This window comes from Pipistrellus kuhlii, unplaced genomic scaffold, assembly GCF_014108245.1.
Source record: "Pipistrellus kuhlii isolate mPipKuh1 unplaced genomic scaffold, mPipKuh1.p scaffold_m20_p_82, whole genome shotgun sequence".
Lineage (NCBI taxonomy): Eukaryota > Metazoa > Chordata > Mammalia > Chiroptera > Vespertilionidae > Pipistrellus > Pipistrellus kuhlii.
The window spans coordinates 68,472-93,323 of record NW_023425587.1 but is presented as its reverse complement, the minus strand read 5'-3'; the positions used below and the strand labels follow the sequence as shown (position 1 = coordinate 93,323).

Sequence of the window (24,852 nt, the reverse complement as noted above, 5' to 3'; positions counted from 1 at the left end):
TCTTTCTGAACATGAATGATTGCACATTGATGATTTGAAAAGATATTTTCATCATGGAAAGAATTTACATTATAGAATAATACTTGCCTCAAATTATTTTTAGAGTACAGTTGGCCCTTGACTAAAACAATGCAGGAGTCAGTGAGGGGTGTCAACCCCACACTGAGTCAGAAGTTCACCTACAACTTCAGTTGGCCTGCATCCTCAGATTCCTTGAAAAATGGGGGTTTGAACAGCCTGGGTCCACTTACTAAAATCTGCATATAAGAGGACCTCCGCCGCTCAAACTCATTGTTCAGGGGTCAACTGCATTTTATTAAATGACGTTAAAATAGATGCCTGGCCAGCGTGGCTCAGCGGTTGAGCGTTGACCCATGAACTAGGAGGTCACGGTTCGATTCCCTATCAGGGTACATGCCCGAGTTGCAGGCTCAATTTCTACTGTGGGGTGTGCAGGAGGCAGCCAGTCAGTGGTTCTTTCTCATCACTGATGTTCCTCATTCTTCTCTCTGAAATCAATGAAAATGTTAAAATAAAATTTAGAGGTTTAGAGTTCAGGTGTCTTTACCTCCACTCATCTACTGATGGGCATTTGGGTTGTTTCCAGATCTTGGCTACTGTAAATAACAGACTGAACACAAACCCCAGGCTTTGCACAGTGCACTGAGCCGGGGGTCACAGGTGCCAAATCGATACCTTGACACTTCGAGTCCCTTGTTGTGGGGACGATGTGGATAACGACCTGCTGGACGTTCCAGATCTGATGGTGCTTGTGTGGCTGGTTGATGTCACACCTACATGTATGTTCTAGTTGAATACATGGTGTTTGGATGGCTAGACAGCGCTGTGCCAAATGTGGGGAGAGCCCGGCAGTCACTCGCCCCTTAGGCCTCCCTGGCCTTCTGCCGGTGTTTCCGGTCTCTAACTCTGTCTCTGAGTCAGTCTCCCCACTGACCATCTAGCTGACGTCACTGAGGGGAAGCTGCTCCTCTGCATCCTGGTGGCTCCCGGTGCTGGCGCAGAGCCCAGGTGGCAGTGCTCTGACGGGGTTAGCTGTCCTGTCACTGGGCACCTCCTCACTTCGCCCAGTGGGCTGGCAGGGCAGCTAGTATGATGGGCACTCACCCTGTGGTGCGGAGTCAGTGTCCAGCAGGCCATTTACTCAGAAATCCTAGATACTGACCTAAAAGGCAATTAAACACACACACACACACACACACACACACAAGAATGGAAAGTTATTCTGTTTTTTTAAAGACCATGAGCACACACAATTGTAGATTAAACAGCAGCATAAAAATATTACAGAACTCTAAGGACATACATATGCATATGTTTTTAATTTTACTTTATTGTTGACAGTATTATAGATGTTTCCCAGTTTCTCCCTTTTTGCCCCTCTCCACCCAGCCCAGGCCTTTCCCATGCTATTGTCTGTGTCCATGGCTTATATGTTCTACCGTTACTCTCTTCCTTTCCCTCCCTCTAACCCTCCCTCCAAGATCTGTTGTTCTGTTCTTTGCATCTATCCCTCTGGACCTATTTTGTTTGTCAGGTTTTGGGTTTTTTTTTCCTTTAGAATCCATTTATAAGTGAGATGATGTGATACTTGTCTTTCTCTGACTGGTTTGTTTTGCTTAGCATAATATTCTCCAGGTTCCTCCATGCGGTCTCAAAGGGTAAGATATTCTTTTTTACGGCTGCATAGTATTCCTTGGTATAAAGGTACCACAACTTTTTTTTTAATATATATTTTTTATTGATTTTTTTATAGAGAGGAAGAGAGAAGGATAGAGAGTTAGAAACATCGATGAGAGAGAATCATCAATCAGCTGCCTCTTGCATACCCCCTACTGGGGATGTGCACACAACCAAGGTACATTCCCTTGACCGAAATCAAACTTGGGAGCTTTCAGTCCGTAGGCTGACTCTCTATCCACTGAGCCAAACCGGTTTCAGCAACACAGCTTTTTTTATCCACTCATCTACTGATGGGCACTTGGGTTGTTTCCAGATCTTGGCTACTGTAAATAACGCTGCTATGAACATAGGGGTGTGTCCATTCTTTCTGATTGGTGTTTCAGGTCTCTTAGGATATAGTTCCAGAAGTGGGATCACTTGGTCAAACAGAAGATTTTATTGATTTTTTTACAGAGAGGAAGGGAGAGGGATAGAGAGTTAGAAACATCGATGAGAAAGAAACATTGACCAGCTGCCTCCTGCCCACCCCCCACTGGGGATGTGCCCACAACCAAGGTACATGCCCTTGACTGGAATCGAACCCTTCAGTCTGCAGGCCGACACTCTATCCATTGAACCATACCAGTTAGGATCAGAAGATCCATTTTTTAATTTTGAGGTAACTACTGTTTTCCACAGTAGCTGCACCAGTTTGCCTTCCCACTGGTAGAACAGGAGGGTTTTCTTTTCTCACCAGCATTTGTTTGTTAGTTTATTGATGGTAACCATTCTGACAGGTGTGAGGTGATACTTCATAGGACAAATATATTTTTTTAAAACCTAGAAGATTGTTACAAACTTAACAATCCCAGTAATTGAGAGGTTGAAGTCCACATTGCTTCTTGCTCTCTCTTGCCCCATACACCCCAAATGTTCCCCCAGACCCACATGGGGGGTGGGGGAGTTGGCGCTGGAGGGGGGTGCATAGTCACCCATGCTGCTCCCAGGGAGACGTGTCTTGGAAGCACGTGGATTTGACAGAGCCGCATCGTGTGTCAGGATAACAGGAGCAGGATTGAGCCTCCTTCCATCTCCATGCGATGTTCCAGCGGAGGGAGAGGAAATGATAAAGCGCTTTTCCGAGAGGCCTGCCTTCGCTCATTGACCTCAGAGCCCAGCCAGCGAGTTCCAGAGAGAGGCAGCCTGTTCTTCCAGGACTGCCAGGCTGTTCCTCTTCTCTTTCTTTATAGGCATCAGGATTATTTCATCTTAATTCAGACAGACCAAATTATTCGCAAACATGTCTGCTATAATTTCAAACTGATGACAGATTAAAACCTCTGAAATGAAGTGGCGCCACAGAGAATAGCTGAACTCAAGGGTTTCCCAGGAAAATAGGTTTATTATTACTGAAGGATCTCAGATAACACTTTGCATTTGGCTTGGGGGTTTGGAAGGCATGGAGCTGGGGCTGTCTGTAGGAGGGGTGACCCAGTTAAAAGTGGAAATGGCCAAAACCGGTGTGGCTCAGTGGACAGAGTGTCGGCCTGCGGACTGAAGGGTCCCGTGTTAAATTCCGGTACCTTGGTTGCGGGCACGTCCCCAGTGGGGGGTGTGCAGGAGGCATCTGATCGATGTTTCTCTCTCATTGATGTTTCTAGCTCTCTATCCCTCTCCCTCTCTGTAAAAAATCAATAAAATATATATTTTTTTTAAAATAAGTGGAAATGGTGCCATCTGGAAGTTCAGGGTAGTGAGGACAGTCCGCCCACTGCCAGACGATCCTGGTGAGGGCAGCCTCTGCCCTCACCTCTTGTGGCAGGGGCACACGGTCTGTGCAGCCACCTGAACTGTTGCCTGTGACACAGAAGAACACGCAGAGGGGCCTGGTGCTCTTCCCCTGCCTCCGCCTGAGGACAGTGGAGGGGAGTGTCTGATGCTGGGGAGCGTGGGAGGCACCAGGCTCCAGACAGGAGGAAGCACTACCTCTGCTTGGAAGGGTCCCTGGCAGAGCTGAGTTTGGGGACGCTTGGCCCTCATGCATCTACTGATCCGCTGTCTTTCCTCAGACGGCGCCAGCTGCCCACCCGTCCAGGAGTGGTTTGTGTACTCTGGGAACCCGCTGACACACCCAGACCTCGTCAGGCCTCTGCAGATTAGCCTCCCAGGTACAGATGGCCTCGGCCAAGCAGGTCCCGACTGTTCCCGGAGCGGTAGAGTGCAGGATTCACCTGGAGACACATTTCCAGAGCTGCCCATGCACTAGTGACCAGTTCGGTGGGCTGGAGGGGGGCCTCTGTTTGTGCGTGCCAGCCTGCTGCTGGGCTCCGCTCAGGGTTTCAGACAGCCCATCACCGCCAGACCCCAGCCTGACCCACTGAGGGTTGGGTTTCTCATAATCTGCACGAGTCAGCTCTTCTTCCCACTACTGAGAGCATATTTTAATGCATGGAAAGTCATTTTAACTGAAAGAATAAGTTCCCTTTTTTACAAGAGGCATCCTGTTGCTCCCTGGAGTTTGGCAGCTGCCAGGCAGAGTGGAGAGAGGGACAAGGAGCTGGTGTCAGCCCCGCCTCCTGAGGGCAGCGCCTGGGAGCATCCTCCAGAAAGCATTCTTAATCTTGCGGGCACTGTGCGGGGAGGAGAGCCGTGCCCTCAGAACACGGAAGCGCAGTGTTGTCTGGGAAATGTGTGTGCGCTGGCCTTCAACCCAGCCTCTGCTGACATTTGCCTCTGGTCCCTCTAAGCTTTAGAGCCCCGGGTGTCAGGAGGGGAGGCTTGTGTCCTTTGCTCTCGCACTGTTCCTAGAGAAACTCGCTGGTGCGGAGGCTGATGTCATGGACTCTGTGGACTTTTTGTGCAGGGGGAACGCCTAGTTTGAAACTGCTGTGGCTGAACCATGAGCCTGGGACCCAAGCACGGCGCATGGAGGTGCTCCTCGCCTGCTTCGACCTCTCCTCCTCGAGCGAAGAGCTGCAGGCCGTGGAGAGCCCCTTCCAGGCGCTGTGCTGCCTCCTCACCTACCTGTTTGTGCAGGTAACTAGAGCTCCTTGTGGCTGCTCAGTTGCTCTCACTTTTGGGCTTCGTCTACCTTGAGAGGCAGCACTCAGTGCAGCCAGGCGGTGGCTGCATCACTGTCGAATGCTGGTCCTTGAGCGCCGGCTCTGCCGGGCCTGCCTTCCAACTAGAGGAGCAAGTAACGGGCTCAGGAGCCCTGCTGCCCTTTGGTTCTGCTTCCAACACTTCAGGACGGGAGGCCCACTGTTGTGACTGCTGGGTGGTCCTTCCTTTCCTGGGCACGGGGTGCAGGGAGGGCCCGGCTCTGAACCGCCCTGCTGGCCGTCAGCAGTCTGCGCTGCTGGAGTGACATCAGCTTTCCTAAGTCACCGCCAGCCACTCCTCCAAGTCGATCATGTCCTTCACGCTCAGCTGAGGAGGAGATAGCAGCTTCCTCCTGAGCCCAGGACCGTGCCGGGAGAGAAGGCTGGGGGTGGGGGTGCTTTGCAGGAACGCCTGTGAGAAGGCTGCGCTCGCCATCCCATCGCCTTCAGTCCTCAGCCCGTTGCAGGGGGGCGGTGGGTGGGGGTCCCTGTCAGACCCTTCAGCAGCCTGGACAGCTCCTTCCTCATTCACTTCACACTTAGCTTACATATGAAAGATACAAAAGCCAGTAAAAAGATTTGCCTTTTGGTAGTTTCCATACACACAGCAGCGTCCATGCCCAGCCCCACCTCCCTGCCCCCACTGTCCTTTACATTCACTTCTGTCTCAGTTGTCCCAACCACAAGAGCAGAGGGTCTGTGTCTTTAGCCACAAAACTGTCTCAACCTCCTCCTCCAGGCCATCTGCTTTGGCTCTGATCTTGGGTCGGTTGGGCATAACCATGAGTTTTATTTGTCTGGAGTGGGAAGTTGTGTGATTCTGTTTTCAATCTAAATTCACAAATAGCTGAGTTGCATTTCGGGGACCTTGCTGCCTCCTGGCCTCAGTGCTCACTGGGGTGTCCCTGGAATAGCGAGGTCCTGACTGTCACTCACGGGGTAATTATTGCCCTAGATCAGTCTGCTAAGAAGGTGCACTTATAGCATTCTCACACGCCTATATAGCTGTGCTTAAATTAGATGCTTTTGGGTGTGATTTGGGATAAAAGTACGTTCTGTTCAGTGTACAAACTGCACAGAAACTAGTCTGGGAAGAGCTCCGTGAGGGCATGTGCATCTGAGAAAGGGCGCTTAACCACTAGCAGAGCCGTGCTCTCCCTGTGACACTGGTGTCACTAAAAGTCTGCAGTCTAGACTTGTCTGCTGTAACTGGCTGCTGGATGTGGGCGGTGAGAAAGCAGGGCAGGAACAGTGCCTCAAGGGCCCTTTTCTTTTTTTTCTTTTTTCTTTTTTTAATATATTTTATTGATTTTTGACAGAGAGGAACGGAGAGGGATAGAGAGTTAGAAACATCGATGAGAGATCGATCAGCTGCCTCTTGCACACCCCCTACTGGGGATGTGCCTTAACCAAATTACATGCCCTTGACTGGAATCAAACCTGGGACCTTTCAGTCCGTAGGCCGACGCTCTATCCATTGAGCCAAACTGGTTTCGGCTCAAGGGCCCTTTTTAAACCACCTTCTTCAAACGTGGCTCAGGGCAAGAGGTGGCATCACATGGCAGCAAGCCCAAATTAACGCAGAGGTGGGTTGTGGATTTAAAACGACTTCCTCTGCTGGGACCTGCGTCTGTAGAGGTGGTGGTGGTGGGGGGGGGTCCTTTCTTGGTCACAAGTACCACTTCTTTACACAAAGGCAACAACTACTTTGGAATAAAAATGGAATAGGGAAGTGAGGTGGGTAGTGGGAGGCGGAATGTTCAGAGCTTAGCAGAGTCAGTTTCCCCATGCTGGGACTTCCCACAGGGCGCACGTCCTGTTTGGAGGAGCTCCCAGGTCCTTCTGAGGGAGTCACCAAGCTGGTTCCGGCCCCTCCCCTCTCTTGAAGAGGCCCGAGGAGTCTGCGTCCATCATGGCTCTTGGGTCCCCTCCCTGCCTCCCTGCCTGGCTCTTCTCTGCATTTCTGCCTCCTCGTTTCTCCCTCATACTTCTCCTAGACCTTTCATTCCACGAAGGGTTGGTGGAAACTCCTTTTGGGGGTCCTGATTTCCTTTAAATTGGGATTCGAAGGCACAAGCTTCCCCTGGGGCTGCTGAGGGTGCGTTCTCATCCCAGCTCTAGCCGCCCAGTGCGGCCATGTCCTCCACAGGACACTGCTGTCGCAGGCTCTCTGTCCAGCATGGCCTGGGGGGAGGCCCTGCTCACTTCCACCTGCGTCTGCTGCTTGAGATCAGCGCCATGTGCCTGGAGCACCGTGTCTGAGAGAACTAAAACCAGCTCTCCTTCCCTCGCAGGTGGACACACTGTCCCTGGAGGACCTGCATGCTTTCATTGCTCAGGCCCTGTGCCTCCCAGGGAAGTCAGCTGGGCAACTCGCAGACTTACAGGTACTGGCCCAGGGGACGGTCTCAGTGCTGAGGACACCTGGCTGTGGTGGGACCCAGCAACGTTAAACACCAAACTGAGTAGAAGGAGCTCAGGCCCTCTCCTGTTTACAGGTGGGAACTGAGGTGGAGTGGAGGCTGGATGTAACTTCTCATGAAATGAAGGGACGTTGACGCAAGAGGCGCCAAGTGGGCCTTTCCTTGTCTAGTGACACTGGGTCGCCTCCCACCACCCTGCTGTTGGGGTTGAATGGACTCAGGGCCTTCCGTCCAGCCACTTCTTGCCTCTTCCTTTTCCACGAGAAAGACTGGCTTCCCAGGAGGGAGGTTCGGAGGAATGCCCTGGACAGCAGGCTAAGAGAAGCTGTGAGTGAGGGAGGGTGCTCTCATTTAAAGAAAGAGAAGCCAGCTTTCTGGGGTGATGCAGAGAGGGCAGCCACACAGGCGAGGAGGCACTGGTCTCCCTGACACAGCACGGGAGGAGCTGGACATGTGGCGGGGGCGCTGAGTGCTCCAGACATGGCTGCCCCTGCCCAGCTGCAGCTGTCCGTGGTGCTCAGCCGACAGCTCCAGAGCACAGAGTACGTTCCTTGTTCTAGACGGGCTCATGCCGCCCGAGTGAGACACGCAGAGGGCGATGGGATTTAGTGTAGAATCTGCAGAGTTAGAAGGGAAAATCATCTAAGCAACTTAACTAGAGTTTCCAGGGTTCCCCTTTTTAAGCAGCAAGAACACCCCACTCCCTTCACCCCCCACTGGCTTTGACGCTACCCTCCTTCCAGACGGAAGTTCTCCTTTCAGAATGGAAGAATCAAGAGGACAGACGTCGCAGCTAAGCAGGTGGACAGCCTCTGCCCTCATGTGGTCCTGACAAACTCACTGCAGACAACTCAGCCAGACCTGGAACCTGAGGACCAGCCCTAGGACACAAGGGCCAGACGCACACCCGCTGACCTTGGAGCCTGCCGTCCTCAGCACTACACGTCCGCTCAGACGGCCCGGGGGGCTCTCCCTGAGGGCTGTCTTAGACGGCTGTGCCCACTGCCACCCAGAGACCCTGCCGCGGGAGCTCCGTGTGGGACCTGCAACATCAGACCAGAAAGGTGACCTAGAGCCTCCGACTTGAATGAATGCTGTGGCCTGTGAAAGTCTTCACTTGGCTTCAATAAGGAGCTTTCTGTCTGAAGCACCTGGAGCCGGGGCCTGCTCAGCCAGCTTCCCACCAGCCCTGCTTCTCACTGGTTTCAGTCATCGTCAGCCGTTTGGTGTGGTTCTCTTCCTGAGTGGCTTGTCGAGGAGGAAAGCAGAGCTTACTTTCCAAAATCTGACATTGGAATTAGAAAAACAAAACAAGGCAGATGTGACTGGACAATACTTTACTGGGGAAAATGTGTTCTGGGAAATGAAAATATAGAACCACACCAATTTTAAACAGGATCCTCGCCTGCAGACACCGGGAAGCTCAGGAGAACACCCTGGACATGCGGGTGTTTCTGGGGTGAACACATCACTGCTGCTGTGGCATGGCCGGTGTGGAGCCCGAGGACAGCCGAGGGTCAGGCCCGGCGCCTGCCTCTCTCCCACGCGCAGTGTGCCTGCTGCTCCTGTTAGGTTCCCTCACGTACAGTGGCGAAAGAGTCGTCCTAGGAATCAGAATTAAAAGCAGGGAGGAGGTGCTGGCTCTGAAGGCACCTGTCTCAGAGCTGACAGGTGCCGTCTGGCCAGGTTGGTGCTGAAAGCTTGCTGTGGACTCGCTGAAGATCTCAGAACAAGCATTGCCTATCACTTGGGTTCGTTCTTTCTCAAGAGCAAACTTTCCTGTTTAAAAACCAGTGACGTCTCCCCCTTCTTTGGTGCCTGCCTGGCTTGTGGAGCCCATCTCTCTCCCAGCAGGGAGGGAGCCTGACCTTGAGAACATCAGCAGGCCATGGTTTTAGGATAATTTGGAAGCAGTCCTGGACAGCAGATGCCTTTAGAGCACCTGGTAATCCCAGCTTATGGTGAATTTCCCAAGGTGATCAAGTATTTTTTATGTCAACTGATGAAGTGAAACCTACTTATAAAGGGCATAAAGTGTCACGTTTCCTGCCTTTTTCTGGCTTTGTGACTAAACTAGACAGGTATCCAAGTGGTGGCTACTGAACTTGAGCCCGTCTGGCCGGCTGAGCGGACGTGTAGCCTCAGCAGAGCCAGGGGAGTGTGCATGCGGCCAGAATCATGGACGCCTGCGAGGGGTGGTGACCTGTGGGCCACATGGCCAGAGTCCCGCTCATGCTGCTGGGAGGCGAAGGCTGTCACTAGCAGGTCCCTGTGGCAGGGAAGCCCCATCTCGGGGAAGACAGGATGTTGTCCATCAGGGAGACTTGACAGCAACAAAGAAGTACTTTTTGTTGGAAAGGTCGTCTTAATTTGTAAAAATTGTCAGCGCATCAACCCTGTAAGCCATTGTGTCCTCAGTGATGAGTATTAATTTAAAATGATCCTTGGGCTGGCTTTAGCTCAGCGGTTCATTCGAGTAAAATGATCCTTTCAGTGACCACACTCAGGCTTAGAACAACCGAGTGTCACTTTTCGTTCACCAGGAGCCCATCGCAGAGTGCACCTCAGAGCCTGCCCGAGGGCTCAGCTTTGCGGGGGACAGGGCCACTCAGGGCATCTGGGTGGGTGGGCGGGCAGGTGAGCGAGCGAGCAGACGGGCGACATGGGTGTCAACTCCTGCAGGCCTTTGCCTCTGTGCCTCAGTCCCGAGTGGCACGGTTGTGTTGTGAGCACAGGCTCGCATCTGTCCCAGTAGGGCTTCCTCTCACCTCATGGTCTGGTCTCCACAGCTCGACCACGTGGACCCCAGAGCCGTGCAGCTGGGCTCCCTCCTGGTCCGAGGCCTGACCATGCTGCTGCTGGTCAACAGCGCATGCGGCTCGCCCTGGAGCACAAGCGACCTCATGCCATGGAACCTCTTTGACGGGAAGCTATTCCATGAGAAGTACTTGCAGGCTCAGAAGGGATACTCGGTGGAGGCCCTCGTGGAGCAGAACGTGAGTTTCTGGTTGTCCCAGAGGCGGGGCCAGCGGCTCGTGGAAGTCCAAGTTCGTGGCCTGGCACAGGAAGGTCAATGCTGTGTCCTCACGCCCCTCCTGTGGATGGCAGGCTCTGAGCCAGACACACTGCCTGTCACTCAGGAGCCAGAGAGTCCGGCTTCCGTAACACATGTCCCTGGCCTAGGACCCCAGATGTCTTGAGGGGGCAGCAGCGCACCCCAGTGCACCCACAGCTCCTGCTGGGTACCCCCTTGTGTACAGTGGCGAGAGAGAGCCGTCCTGGGAAACAGAATTAAAAGTGCCCTGAGGTGCTGCTGCTGCCTCTCCCAGCCCAAGGTGGCAGAGCTGGGCCACGTGTTTAACTCTCAGGCACATCCCTCTGCCCCCTTTCGAGTGAGAACAGATGTTTCCTGCAGAGGTGCCTCTCTGGGCTCCAGGCAGGAGGCGTGGCCACTTACTAATGGGAAAGATGCCGAGGCTGGAGGGTAGGCCGGGGCACAGGCTGTGGTCTGGCATCGTGAACGCAAAGCATGCGGTTCCTGGAAGGTCTCCAGTGAGGCTCAGCCAGGCTCGCTGTGCTGCCCATGGCCCATGCGGGGGGCGCATGCCCCTGGCAGGGAGGCAACTCTGCGCTCCCATGGTCGAGTCACACACAGCAGGGCGTCTCAGGGACTTTAGTTCGGAATCTGGAAGCCGCCAGGGCGTCGGGCAGGCGATGGGAGCCGGATCACAAGGCAGCGGTCGCTCCCACGGGCTGGTTACCACCGCAGGGACAAGGGGCGGAGCTGCGAGGTGGACCAAGGGTCTATCTGCTCCCTCCAGTGTCTGGACCCTGTGTCAGAGCCTGAGGGACGCCCGCAGTGTCCCCAGCCACGTGTCTGACGCTGGTCTGTTCGCAGAGGGCGCTGCTCACCCATTTCCACCAGCTGAAGTCCGTGGTATGCAAAGCCTGCCAGCGGGAGGACCGGCGCATCGCCAGCCGGCAGCTGTGGCAGCCGCTTCACTCAGGTGGGTGGAGGCAGGGTCTTGGGAGGAAGGCCGGGCTGACGACATGGCTTTACCTTTGGTTCCTAAGGCGAGAGCACGTCAGAGGGTTCCTGGGTGAATTCGTGCTTCAGAGCTGCTTTGGGTGGGAGCCCTTCTGGGGTCGGGCACAGGCCCTGCCAGTGGCATGTGCTTCTCATGGGCTTGTGTTTCCTCACACCAAGCATGCATGCCACAAAAGCAAATGCAGAGAAGACAGTTAAACGGGGAGCAGTCACTTGAATCACGTAGATGTCGGCTGAGGACAGTTGTGTGTCATGTGGTGCCTATGCTTCCATCGCTGTGCTCATCTCTGCAGCTCTTTGACCGGCAGCACTGCCAGCAGTGTGGGCGCCTATCGGCAGCAGGACACCTGGCTCCCACCCACTGAGCTCCCCTCAGCTCTGAGGTTGCTTTTGGTTCTCATACGTAGGACTGTCACCTGATCGTTTCCTTAGAACGAGGACGACAGTTTTTACAGAATTACAGATCAACACGTAATTGGAATTGGGGTAAATGCCACTAACTTGTCACTTCCACCTCCGCCAGCAGCGATGGAGAGCTCCTGCGCATGCGCCCTCAGTGACCGACAGGTGGAGGAGGCAGAGCGTCCTCTGACTGCTCCGTGCCTGCCCGTGGCATGGGCCTCTTGTTCATCGTGAATTCCAGTGATTTCATGGCCTCGTTTGGTCAGCATCCACGCCTGTGGCCTGAGCAGCTCCTTGTTCTTTCTTGGTGGATAAGAGGCCACCAGCTTCCTCCCCAGAGGGCTGTCCTCGTTCTGCTCGGCATAGCCTTGCACATATCCTTCCGGAGCCTTTGTGTACGAGGTCAGGACAGCACGGGGGCACGTCAGCTCCTGCTAGGTGCCATGTGGGATCTGATGCAGGGTGGAGCCTGGGCATCAAGGGACTGAGGGCAGCGAGGACCGTGGGGGCGGGGAGGCTCTGGCCTCCCATCTTCTCCCAGGTGAGCCTTTCCTGCCAGCACAGGCAGGTTGCCCAGGTGGGACTGCAGGGCTCTGCCCACTGAGGTAGCCACACGGGAAGCCTCTGCGTGTGCAGAGCATGGTCATGCTAGCAGGCACCTTCATTCCTTGTGAAACACATGTTTTTAACACACATGTACATCGGACCTAGTCAGACCTCCTGTGTTAAAGTTGGTCAGGACAGATGTTTAAGGAGCTGAGGGGTGGGAGTGGGCGGTGAGGACGCGTGGGGTGAGGGTGTGTGAAGGACGTCTGGAACGTTGGGTCTGGTGACCGAGGCCCTGCGCTGGTCCTCACTGACGGGTCCTCGCTGGCATGGATCCTCCGGTCACCATCACAGGCCTCAGGGCACATATCCAACCACAGGTCTCCGTCCCCCAGCACTGGCACAGGCCCCACCTGCGTTTTCATGGGCTCTCCCTCTGATGATAAAGACAGAAGGTGGACGCTGCTGCCCCTGCTCCAGGCCTGCATGTGGCATTTCACGGGGTCGGGCATTGGTGCCTGCTCATGTGCTGGTGGTGTCCCCACAGGGAGGCAGGGAAGACCGGGATCTGGTGCCCATAGGAAGAGCTTCGGAAATAGCCGTTCGGACCAAGGACAGCACTGGAGAGAGCAGGGCCCAGGTAAGAGGGCGCTGCCCAGTGTCAGTGCCTGTGTCAGAGACGGGTGCTTACCAGGGATTAGGCAGGTGGGCACGAGAGCCCCGCTCACTGCACAGTGAGGCAGGGACAGGTCCTCACCTGCACGAGCTGGTCTGTCTGCTCCTGGTCACTGTTTTCCACCTGTCAATCACCTGGTCAGGGCCCTGCACCCCGCGGACCTCGTCACCTTGCAGGGAAGGAGCCGGACAGCCCAGGCCTTGGGCCTCTAACTGAGGCTCAGTGCACCTGCTTGCCCAGGACAGCACAGCCTGAGCGCGTAACGGGAGACCCAGGCTGACCTGGGACAACCTGGAGCCACGGGCCACATGTGTCCTCCAGAACTCCTCTCTGCTTCCGTCTCCCGCTCTGTGTCCCACACACGTGGCCAGGGGTGGCGGCCACGGGGACCCTGGCCTGGGCTTGTCTCCCTCCCTTGTGGGTCTTAGGAAGTCAGGGAGATGATGCCAAGTCCTGCGGGCGAGGATGGGCCTGGAGTGGATAGGCCATGTGTTCTGTGTGGATACCACCTCTGGGCCCGGGCTTCCCATGCGTACTCGTGCAGCATCCTGCCCCCTTGCATTGTGTTCGCCCAGCTTCCCTCGGTGCCTAGCTTGGGGCACATTGGTTCTCTGGTTCTGCTCTTTCATGTTGGAAAAGAAACAGGAATGAAATCAGCCCATTGAACGTCAGCTATGATTGAGAAATAAAACTTGAAAGGAGGAGTGTGAACAGCTTGCATGTGGCCCAGGCCAGGTGGACGTGCCTCTAGGCCCTTGCGTTTGCAGCCTCTCAGAATAGGAGGCATTCCACCCCCTCCCCAGGCAGCCAGGGTTCCCACCGAGACACGGGCTCAGCCTGCGCTGCACAGGCAGCATCCTGAGCCCCGAGTGCTGCTAGCGCAGTGCCATGTCCTCCAGGTCTTTCCCGAGGTGTTTTCACTGTTAGTTTCCTGGCTTTTCCCTTCATAGTTAAAGTGAACTGATTCAATAGAGGGTTTATTTATTTAAATATGTGTTTTGTTTTTCAGAGAAGAAGGGAGAGAGAAGAGAGAGACAGGGAAACATCAGTGATGAGAGAGAATCATGGATCGGCTGCCTTCTGCATGCCCACTACTGAGGATTGAGCCTGCAACCCAGGCATGTGCCCTTGATCAGGAATCGAACCTGAGACGCTTCAGTGTGCAGGCCGATGCTCTGTCCACTGAGCCACACCAGCGAGGGCTCAGAGTTTTTTCTGTTAAAAACCAGTGTCAGTTGTGCCGAAATAGCCAGAATGAAGCTATGTTTTAAAAAATCAATATAGACAACAGCCAGACCCTGATCATGGTACTGGCCTGGTCACCCCAGCAATCACTGCCCACCTTTCGAGGCCGTGCATGAGGACCCAGCCTGCCCAGGCACCGGCACCCGGAAAAGCCGTCTGCCCTTGCGATACTCCTTCAGCCCCGCGCTTAGCCCCCACTATGCTCAGTGCCAACCCCTGCGAGTGCCGAGTGCGTGTCGTAGGACCTGGGTGACTGCTGCTGGGCACGGGGAGTCCAACTCCAGCAAAGCTGGGCCAGCACTGTCCTGTGTCCTTCTCTGGCCAGGGGTGAGGCTGGACACTGGCCTGGGGAGACCGTGGCTGCAGGCAGCACAGGGGGTGCAAGTAACCCCAGGTGACACAGAGGAGGTTGTGTTGCTCACTGCATGAGGCAGTGCCATGTCTCTTTAACTTCCGGAGTTTCTATGTAAAATGGGTTTTGCGTGCACACACAGTCTCATATTGTGCTCAGAACATGTTTTTTTTTGGGTCAGGTAATCCAGTGTTTCCATTTAATCACCTGATTGAATTACATCTTTACTCAGCCAGCACGGTTTTTGCTGGGCTTTGTCTGCCTTTGGCCACACCGTTTGGAAGTCCCAGGGCTCCTCCTGCCTGGGAAGCTCTGAGGGCAGAGAGGGCGGGGAGATGTGGGCATGAAAGCTCCAGGACCTTTTAACCTCCTTACTGGTGTGAGGGCTGAGGTGTGAAATTCCACAGTCAGCAGCTACCAATTGGCTCTGATTTCTTCAGGTTGTCACTCGGTGCTTCTGAGGGTGCTTCTGAGGGAGCGGCAGCTATAAAACTGCCTCTGATCCCCGGGGTAACAAGGGCAGGGCAGGCCCCGAGCCTCACACTTGGGAGAGGTGTGAGCAACAAAGACACCCCTCCCCACCCCCCCGCCCGCCCGCCCACCCCTCCCTCCCAGGGCGTCATGACCTCAGGAGCCCGGCTGATTGTGTGGGAAAAGCATGATCTGTTGAGTGTTGGACCTGTCACCTATGGCTACCCTGTGCGGGGAGGGATGAAGGGGAGGAGGGTGGCGGCCGCATTGGACGGGCACCCTGCCCCACTGTCTTTTCTGGACTTGGCAGGATGTCCGCATGGGCGTCTGCCTGTGAAGCTCCAAAGTCGGGGAAGGGGGTGCAGGGGGGTGCCTGGAGTTGGGAGCGGCACTGACACTCGCTTTCCACCGTGAGGCTGCCTCCATATCACCATCACGGAGTCTGTGTGAGTAAAAGTGCATTGCCAAGTGGGCCCGCCGGGGGAGAACAACCCAAGCCTGCAGATGCCACGCATGGCCTGGCACCTGCTTAGAGATGGTGGTTCCTCCCATGTGAACTTTAGACAAAGTCCATTCTCACGTATGGTTTCCTGTATGTGCAGGAAGCAGACAGCAGGAGTCGAACCCGTGGAGAAGGGGTCCCTCGTCTGGGTAAGTCGCCCTTCCATTTTCTGAGTGAGCCAGTGCGCCAGACGTTGGCGTGAGACACATCTCTACAGCAGACTGCACGCCAAGGGCCTAGCGTGAAAGGAGTCCAGGTGTCAGGTCCTGTGGACAGGCCACTGAGCTAACTTGGTTTCCCGAAAAGTCTTTTTTCTCTAGAAAAAGGGTGGCGAGAACTGATGGCGAGTCTGGACTTGAAACCCCAGTGGCACCTTCCTTCAGTCGTCGGAGCCGTGGTGGTTCTGCCTGAAGAGAAGGCTTGGGGGTCTAGACCTGGCTTTCCACAGGGAGGGAAAGAGGGAGGGCATCCTTCCTGCTCCTCCCTCAGGCCCTCGGGAGCCTGGGGGCTGGTGTGGAGGGGTGTGTCTCCCTCCCGTTTCAGCACCCTGGACCCACGTCCTCTTTCAGATTAAGACCACAGTTCTCACAGGGCATGTCCCAACTGTCTGCTTGGGTCCTCGTTTCCTCCCTGGCGGAGGGCTCCCTCTGGGGTGGGCTCAGGTGTCTGCTGTGCGCCCTCCCTTCACTTGTCTTTGCCGGCTCCAGCTCGGAGAGTGCTGCGGGCCTGTGCCAACTGCCGGACTCCAGTAAGGGTTCGCTCTCAGAGTCAGGAGCCTGACCGGGTCCCCTGATGAGGGGTGTTTGCTGCTCTTGGCTGTGAGCACCATAGAGCTCTTAGCTTAAAAGACACTGAAAGCAAGTCCCAAGCAGTCCTCCGCGTGACGCATTTCCAGGAAACCCCGGAGCTGGCTGAGCCCAAGACCTCTGGTTGGTAATGACTAGAAGTTGAAAGTCAGCCATAGCCCAAGCCCTGGCAGGGGTCGGGGGCGGGAGAGGGTAGGGGTGACCTCCCCTGCCCCACTCCCTGACTGACCCCCAGCTCCCAGAGGGCTCCTGCACTCCCCCCCGGGCCACCTCCTCCAAGCAGGACCCCTGCTGCCATGCCAGCTCAGTGTGTGGAGCCCCGGCCCTAACTTGTCCTAAACCCCCATCTTGCATTTCTGGACGTGGGCAGTCTCCAGGGGTTTCAGTGTGTGTTTCTGACGTGTGAAGGAGCCGCGCTCCCTGAGCTCCTCGGTGCAATGTTATAGATCTGACTGCTTTTTAGGCGCATCTGGTAGGACCTGATTTCCCAGGTTTCGAAACACCCCCTTTAGTTCCTCTTAGGGGTGTTTTCTCTCTAAATCCTAAGGTTTTGATCCTTTAGTTTCTGCTAAGTTGGGACCGCTACTTCCTCTACAACTTTTGTCTTTATGCTGCTCATTTGTACAACTTGGAAGTACGTTCTCATCCCCTAGACGTCGGTCCGCCCCCAGGATGATCCCCTTCCTTCCTAACAGCTCAGGTCTCACTGGTCAGGGAGCTGTCTGTGCAGTCAGCAAGCGGAGCTGCCATGGTGGGGAGCAGGGAAGGCGCAGGATCTCTGCTATTCTTTCCAGTGTTGGGTAGTTTACCAGTGAAACCGTCTGGGTCCTGTGCTTTTGTTCGGGGAGGTGAGGGTTGACGATGTAAATAAAGCAGCCTCCGTGCAGAGGCCCAGCTAGCGTCAGATGATGCAGCATTGAAAGGTGGGAGACCTTCAAGGAAGAAGACAAGGTGTAGACTCTCAGCAGTCCCGTTTGCCCTGGCTCTGGAAGTTCTAACCAGACCAGCCAGGCAATGAAAACAGTAAAAGGCTCTCAGGCCCCCCATTTGGGGACTTGCCCCTTGGAGGCTGTGGGGAGGTGTGGCTCATGTCCCAGGCTGGCTGAGGGGCGCTCACACCACCAACCCCTGTGTTGCAGGTGGTCCAACTGACCTTCCACCGGACCCCAGGCCCCCTCAGCTGGAGACAGCCCCTGCAGACTTGGACATGGGACAGGAAGTGGACACATCCTGCTCACGGACCACCAGGATGTAATAAGGCACCGAGGCTCTCACATCGCCAGCACGCGGCACTGGGGACAAAGCTGTTTTGGCTCCTTCCCCTGACAGCAGTCAGCGGTCAGAGGGACTTGGGAGGACGGCTTCTGGTGCGTCGCATCCCTGAGGCCTCACCTCCCTCGGCTTGCCTTTGACGAGGGTGGTTATACGTGTGAGATGCCACGGGGTTAGTTGCAGGGCAATCGTTACAGCTGCTGGTCTAACAAACATGGAGAGAAACCTGCAGCCTCAGGCCACGGACACGAGTGTCTCCCGCCAGCGGCCTCGGGCTCGTCACACTGAGGTCAGAGTGGCGGCTCCACAGTAGCTCGTCCCCAGAGGCGGCCCAGGCCCTGGCTAAGGGCCCTCGTCCAGGTTTATTGGTGCACACACCCTCTCTGCTGGATTCCTTGTTCAAATTTGTCAAAAACGCCATTGGTCACCCTGGCTGGTGGGGCTCAGTGGATAGAGCATCGGCCTGCGGACTGAAGAATCCCGAGTTCGATTCTGGTCAAGAGCACGTCCAGGTTGCAGGCTCGATCCCCAGTGTGGGACGTGCAAGAGGCAGCTGATCCATGATTCTCTTTCATCATTGATGTTTCTCTCTCTCCCTTCTCTCTGATGTCAATAAAAACATTTTTAAATAAAAAATGCCATTAGTCACGAGGTTCGAGTTTCCACTGATACCTGGTTTGTGGCCACTGCTTTGCCCAGACCTTGCTCATGGCAACAAAACCCACAAGGCCACGTGTTTCCTGCTTTGTCCAGCACCAGCAGCCGACGGTCTGGCGTCCCTGCTGTGCTGTGAGGAAGGTCTGGTGCGTTGCCAAATGTAAACAGTCAGCTGTTACCAGTGAGAAAGGGACTGGCTTCAGTTCCTCGTTTGGGCCATTCACTCACATTCTAGACCAGAAAGAACGGGGACTGCAGTGAGGTTCGGCAGGGTCACCTGGGGCTGGGACCCCCTCCCCCGCTTTGTGCCTCTGGTGGTGTCTCCAGTTGACGGAGTTCCTTCCGTGTAGGGTTTCCCAGATGTGTACACACTTGAGAGGAAAATGGTGGTGATTTCTGTAGATTTGCTACTGTGGTTCTAACGTTGCTTTAAAATGTCAAACGCATCAGACCCTCATGCCTGGAGCTTCCTCAGCACGGCGTTCCCTCGAGGCGTTGGGTGAGTGAGGGAAAGCAGATCGTAGCACAGGTGTGTTGCGGTCACAGCCCCAGGGGCTCCCAGCAGGCTGGCCAAGGCTGGGGTCAAATCCAGGCCATTGCACGGAACTGGCTGCAGCCACCACAGAAGGGACACATGTGGCCTGAGGGGAGTCAGCATGGTGGGGTACGGGCACAGGGAGGCTGGGAGACCCTGCCTGTGGCATGGCCACAGCCCCCCTGGGGACCCTCCTGCCCGTCTCCCCACGGGGAAGTGAGTCCCACTGGGGGCACCCTGCTCTTGAACCCACAGAGCCTCCATGTGGCGCCCGTGCCCTGTGCCTGCCAACCGAACGGCTCCTGTGGGGCTGGTCGGGGGACTGCTGCCTCGTCTGGGCTGCTTGGGTCTCTGCAGCCAGAACGGCTCGGGGGACAGGGAGGGTCCCTCAGCGAAGAGTAGGCACCGTGGTGGCCAGTGCTGTCTGAGGAGGTGCCACGTCAGACTGAACACCTCTCAGCCTCTCGTAGCCTCACTTGGCTCAGGCCTGAGAGCTACACGCTCGTGGTTCTCAGCTCTTTCAGCACCTGCCACAGCTCAGGAAGAAAGGCAAGTTGTTTCCCGACTATCACAGGAAAAGAGACGGTGCAGGCAGAGAGCCTGTGCTGTGTGAGAGTGTGTGTGTGTGCCGTGTGTATATCTCTATGCCATGAAAGAGTATGTGTAGGCCATGTGTGTGTCATGTCGCCGTGTGCTGTGTGTCATGTGAATGCCATGTGTGTGCCGTGTGAGTGTGGGTGCCATATGTGGTGAAATGTCAGCTCAGACATACAGCTTGGTGGGAAGAGCAGGGCCTTCATGTCCCGTGTGCCGTGTTGGGGGCCATCCCTGCTGTGTCCTGGGCCGAGCTGACCACTAAGCGGGGCCTCTGTTGGAGGAGGACCCTGCACTGCCCTTGGTAAGCTGCAGCTCTTGGGGAGTGCCAGCCAGCGCCCCGCTATGTCCCCCTGGAAGCTGGGTGCCCCTTGGGCCTCGCTGCACATGACTTGTTTGGTACCAGTTGAACACCGGCCTGAGCTCGACCAGCTGGCCGTGTTCACTGATGGGAAAGCTGACCCAGCTCTTCTGCAGCTCCGGCTCCTGAACTGGGGCCCTTGTGAAGCACTGAGCAGACCTGGACAGGAGCGGCCCTGCAGGCTAGCCATGCTCGTCTGACATGATGAGACCAGCCGTGCTCTCAAACACTCCTTTCCTCCCATGAGCCAAGTGCACAGGGAGGTCGGTGCTTAGAAACCATTCGTCCACATCCCTCGCAGCCTGGGACGGTGAGGGCTCCCCCGGGGACAGGCACGTGCCCCTGGCCAGTAGCCTCGCACAGAGCAGTCTGCCCGAGCCCACGCCACTCCGTCAGCCTCTCAGTCACAAACCTTGTCTTGGTGGCAACTTCACGCTCAAGTCGTTTTGCATTCCTGAGGCCACAAGGATCTCCCCGGTCTACCTCCTCCTGAGGCTTGGTTTCCCCAGCACCCTGCATCCTCACCCCTCGCTCAACCACATTCATTGAGCAATTGCCCTGTGCCGGGCACATCAGGAACACCAAGGCCTGTGCTGGAGTCAGGGCCGCGTACCGCTGACTCGGGCGCAGTGGCTTGTGGGTACGGTTTGATGGGGACCAAGTCCCAGGCGTGTGGGGCATTGCTCACGAGAGACAGGTCTTGCTGTGAGTGCTGCTCACTCTGCTCACGGCCACACAGGCAGGCGGGCGTTCCGAGACTTCATTTCTGAACCTGGAGGCTGAGCCTGAGACCCTGGCAGCATGGTCAGCCTGGGGGAACAGGGCCCAGGGGTCGGAGGAGGTGGGGATGAGCCCTGCTGGCCCAGCCAGGAGCACAGGGGCTGTGGGCAGGTGCACTACCAGCCCAGCTCACCCGGAGCGGCTCCCAGGGCCACTGCTGGGCACTGCCCGTTTGCTGGGTTATCCAGGGGAAAGTGACCTGGAGGCCTGGCCTCCGAGAGGCTGCCCATCGGGCCTGGAGGGCGGACTCGGCCCTGCCCTGGTGGCTGTGCTCAGCACAGGCAGCTGCTGTGACGCTGGGGTCCCCCGGGGCCCGCCTGCTCCCTAAGCCCAGGGTGGCCTGGGGGATGTGGGTGTTCAAGCCCATTTCAAGGGGCCTCATGGGATTCAGAGAATGTTCACAAATGAGGCTGCAGCCCCAGAGATGACCTCGAGCCTCTGTGCCTCTGCCCCACCCCCACCGGTCTCCTGAAGAGATGGGACTCTGGTCCCACTGGGGGATTATTTCTCTCGGGGTGGGGTCTGGGGAAACGTCCTCAGGACCCGTCCTGGCTTTGTCGTGCGTCCAGCCAAGCCCTGCGCCCTGGGCCATTGCGGACGCTGAGCAGCCGCTAACCTCCAGCCGGGGCAGCGCAGGGAGGCGCAGGGAACGTCAGGTCCCCAGCGAGCTGCCCACCCTCCATCTGTGCCCGTGTCAGGGCTCACGGAGCATATGCTGCCTGTTGCTCACTGACCATCTGCTGCTGAGCTGCTGAAGTGTCCCTGTTACCGTGGTGACAGAGCCCTTGATTGGCGGTGGCACCACAAACATTCCCTACTCAGGTTTCACTTTTATCTGTGCTCTGGAATGGGCTGGGGGAGGGGGACCGTGAGGCTGGGAGGGGCTGCAGAGGGGGAGCTTTGGGTTGGGGGGGCACGGGTTTGTGCAAGGGGAGGGTGGCTGGGGCAGGTGTGGGGATGAGTTTTTCTCCACCTCCCCTGCTCCCCTCCCTGCAGCCCCTGAACAGGTACAGTAGGAAGTTTCAGGGTCAAATCAGAGCGTAGGGTGGGGTCTTGTTTCTGCCTGGGCCTGGGACTCCAGGGGAACCTTCTAGAATCCAGGCTGGTGTCTGAGGGCTGAGTCTCTGCCAGAACGTGCCTTGTCTCCTGGAGATCTCTGCCCCCGCCGCCCCCGCAGTTAGGGGAGCTGTTGGGTATGATGGTCAGGCCTGGGCCCTGATCTGGGTCCACCTTCCTCCCAGGCCCCCAGGAGCCCTGAAAACCTAAAGGGATTCAGGACCCCAGCCTCCCCAGAGGAGGCGGAGGGCCTCCTGGGTTATGACCGTGAAGGGCTATTTCAGTAAAATTAAAGTCTGGCCTCCAAACAGCCCCCACATTAACCAGGGAACATGTGCTGGGCACCAAGTAGACGGAACAGCAAGTCAAAGGTGGAATTTTACCAAAAAGCAAAACTGCTTTCAGACTCAGTAGCTCAACTTCTTATCTCATGTATCTCCTAATCCCCACCAGCTGCGTAAGACCTGTCTCTAGTTGCTCAGGTAAAGGTGGAGGGGACTTCACTTCCTTCCCTCAGGGTCCCAGCCGCTGCCACAGAAGGCCAGCAGAGACCAGGGAAAAGAAAGCCTCTGAAGAATCCGACGTTTATAGAGCACATGCAAACGTAAAGAAACAGAGCAGAGCCCAGTGGTGTGTGCACAGGATTACATTCCGTGACTGTTTTCCAGCAAAGGTGACATAGCCATGGATATAAATCAGCCCTTCCTGGAGCCAGGAGGAAAGTCTGCTCATTCCTGTAGATTCTGAGGAGCCCTGGGTGACTCGGACACCACGTCTGCTCCTGAGATGCTCCTGGTGACGGAGGTCACGCTGCTTCAACACTTGCCCCTGACGACCAGCCTCAATGGGAGCACACTGCGTCCCTGCTCGGCACAGGCGGCATTGCAGCAGCCTACGCCGTCACCTCCCTGGGGCACTGGCCGTGGGATGAGTCCAACGGGGAAGGATTAGCTGGAGGGATCCTTGCGGATGGTTGTGTATGGCGGAAAGACAAGCATCAAGCAGCACCTGCAGGACTGCGAGAAACTGAAGCAGAATGTGGATCAGCAGCCAGCTTCGTGGGAACCAGACCCCAGGCTGTGTGATGGGAGCAGGCTGTTTTCAAGAAATCACAGGGAGAGCCGGGCAGCTGGGTGGAAGGAGATGGGGCTGGGCACTGCTTTGCGGGCACAGCTGGGCACATAGCAGCCTGTCGACTCGGCAGGGCCGCATCTGCGCCCAAAGTTGTACTTGGTGGGAGTACACCGTGTGATGCCCAAGGGTGACAACAGGCACACGCCAGTCCTACTGGCAGAGGCAACCTTCATGTGGTAAGAACGTGTGACGAGTAAATTGAGTGGATTTAGCACTGTTTTTGGAAATGGTGGACACTGACAATGCCGTGTTGTGGTGTCTGGGTCTCAGAGTCTGTGTGTGAGCTTGTTTGAATGTTAACTTTGCCTCCCCCAGTGCTGCCAATGACTGCTCCCCTGCTCCCAGGAGCCCACTAGCACATGTTTATCGAGCGGATGACCGTTTGGACCTTCCCCCAGGCAGGCACAGGGACCACTGCTTAGTCAACCACCCCATCCCACATCCCTCAGCTCAGGCAGAGCATAAGCCCTCCGGGCCACCGTGACCCCCCCCACACACACACACATTGCAGGATTCCCTGCGATTTGGAGGGCACAAGGTCAGGCACCCATCCTCTGCTTCAGCCGGGGTGCCCCCTCCACCCCCCAGTTCTGATGCCTTTCCTCAGTGTCCTCACTGCCTGTCGGGTCACAGGACCAGGGCAGCTCCTCACCTTCTTTGTGAATGAGGAGCAGAGATGTGCCTGAACCTCCCAGGAAAAGGGGGCTGTCCTCACCCACTGGCCTGAGCAGAGACTGGGATCTGCCCCATGGCCACCAGCTTCCCGCTAACAAGATGTTGGGTCTCTTGCCTGGGACCCGGCAGGCATGGGGTTGATCGAGGCCTCCCTGACCGCTGGCTCAGCCCTCTTTGGCCTCATGTCCTAGAGCAGTTTTTTAGGATTGAACTTAAACCCTCAGCACCAAGTCAGTGGGTCTGAGAACCACAGACCTGGGCCTACCCAGCATCAGGACCATTTGGGCTAGAGAGCCTGCATGATAACAGGTTTTGAGAAGCTGCTGGTGCTGGGGCCTGGGACCGGGTTCTGAGAACCCAGGGCACATCCCTGATGGCGCTCGGCTGCCATCTCAAGGGCTCATTGATGGTGCTGGACACCTCAGCCCAGTGACAGCCCAGAGAGTGAAAGGTGCACATTACCAGATGACCAACCTTTGCATGTGCATGTACCTGTGTACACATGTGCAATCAAGTGTACATATACGCACACATGTGCATAGTGAGTGTGTACATATATACATACGTGCACTTGTGCATATGTGTACATATGCATGCACATGTGTGTGGGTCATCTGGGCCCTGGTTCAGAAGGTCTGCTCCTGTCAACCCTGCCTACTCCCCAACTTTTCTCCCCTATTGGGGACCCAGCCCAACGTCAGCAGCTGCTCTATGGTCCTCAGGTCCCCACCCCTGACCCTGATCCCCCGGGAGCCTGTTTCTGGACTGGTGGCTTCCGGGCAAACTCAGCCCCACAGTCTCTGCCCTCGTGTTCTCACCTGTGCTGAAAAGCGAAGGAGAGGCCCAGCCCAAGCCCAGTTTCTGCCCCAGCCATCTTTGGGCCCAGGACCTGAACCCTGCACAGGCTCAGAGCCCCACCCCAGCCTCAAATCCCCAGAGCCAACACCCCACCCAGGAGGCCCCCACATCCACGCAGGGGGGGGGGGTGGCTTGCTCCCTGCCCTCCCTCCCTACCTGGGGCACCTCTGAGTAGGACCCTCCAGGGCAGTGTGTGGGTGTTTTCCTATGGGCACCTGAGCCCCTCCCGGCCCTTGAAGGCAGGCGGTCACATGAAGGAAGCGAGCCGTCTGCAGGTTCCTGTTTTGGGACGAGTTACCCGTGACCTTCCATTGACTGACAGATGAGGGCCCACCAGGCTGTTCTCCAGCAGCTGGCCCTCCGCACCCCCAGATAGCAGCTCTGGTTCTGGTTTTGGTTCTGGTTCTGGTTCTGGTTCTGGGAGCCTGGTTGGCATCACATCACTTTCACGCATTCGTTCCCCCTGAGGAGACCATGCCCACCTCCCACCCCCGCCCCCTGTCAAGGCCCACAGACGCCTGGGAGCAGGAAGCGGCGACCTCTCTGTGTAAAGCCATTGCGAGGGGAGGTCAGTTCCTGCGGCACCGGAGCCACCCACACCCGGACTCCGCCTGGAAGCTCAGCCCTCTGCTGAAGTGGCCTCGGATGTTGGAACACCTGGGTGCCTGCTCCGGGATG

General features: G+C 56.3%; 1 protein-coding gene across 9 annotated transcripts in view; it reads left to right on the top strand.

The window, feature by feature from the left end:
* Window positions 1-18,074, top strand: part of FAM120B (family with sequence similarity 120B) — a 31,768-nt gene extending 13,694 nt beyond the window's left edge. For 5 of the 9 annotated variants that reach the window (XM_045577086.1, XM_036425546.2, XM_036425547.2 and 2 more), the window contains 8 exons: window positions 3,750-3,848; window positions 4,544-4,716; window positions 7,076-7,168; window positions 9,994-10,200; window positions 11,103-11,211; window positions 12,748-12,840; window positions 15,547-15,595; window positions 17,392-18,074. In XM_045577086.1, the coding sequence (XP_045433042.1) occupies window positions 3,750-3,848; window positions 4,544-4,716; window positions 7,076-7,168; window positions 9,994-10,200; window positions 11,103-11,211; window positions 12,748-12,840; window positions 15,547-15,595; window positions 17,392-17,404 (836 nt within the window). In that variant the 3' untranslated portion in view covers window positions 17,405-18,074. The other 4 variants (XM_045577083.1, XM_045577082.1, XM_045577085.1 and 1 more) reach the window with 4 other exon arrangements.
* The last annotated feature ends 6,778 nt before the right edge of the window (window positions 18,075-24,852 follow it).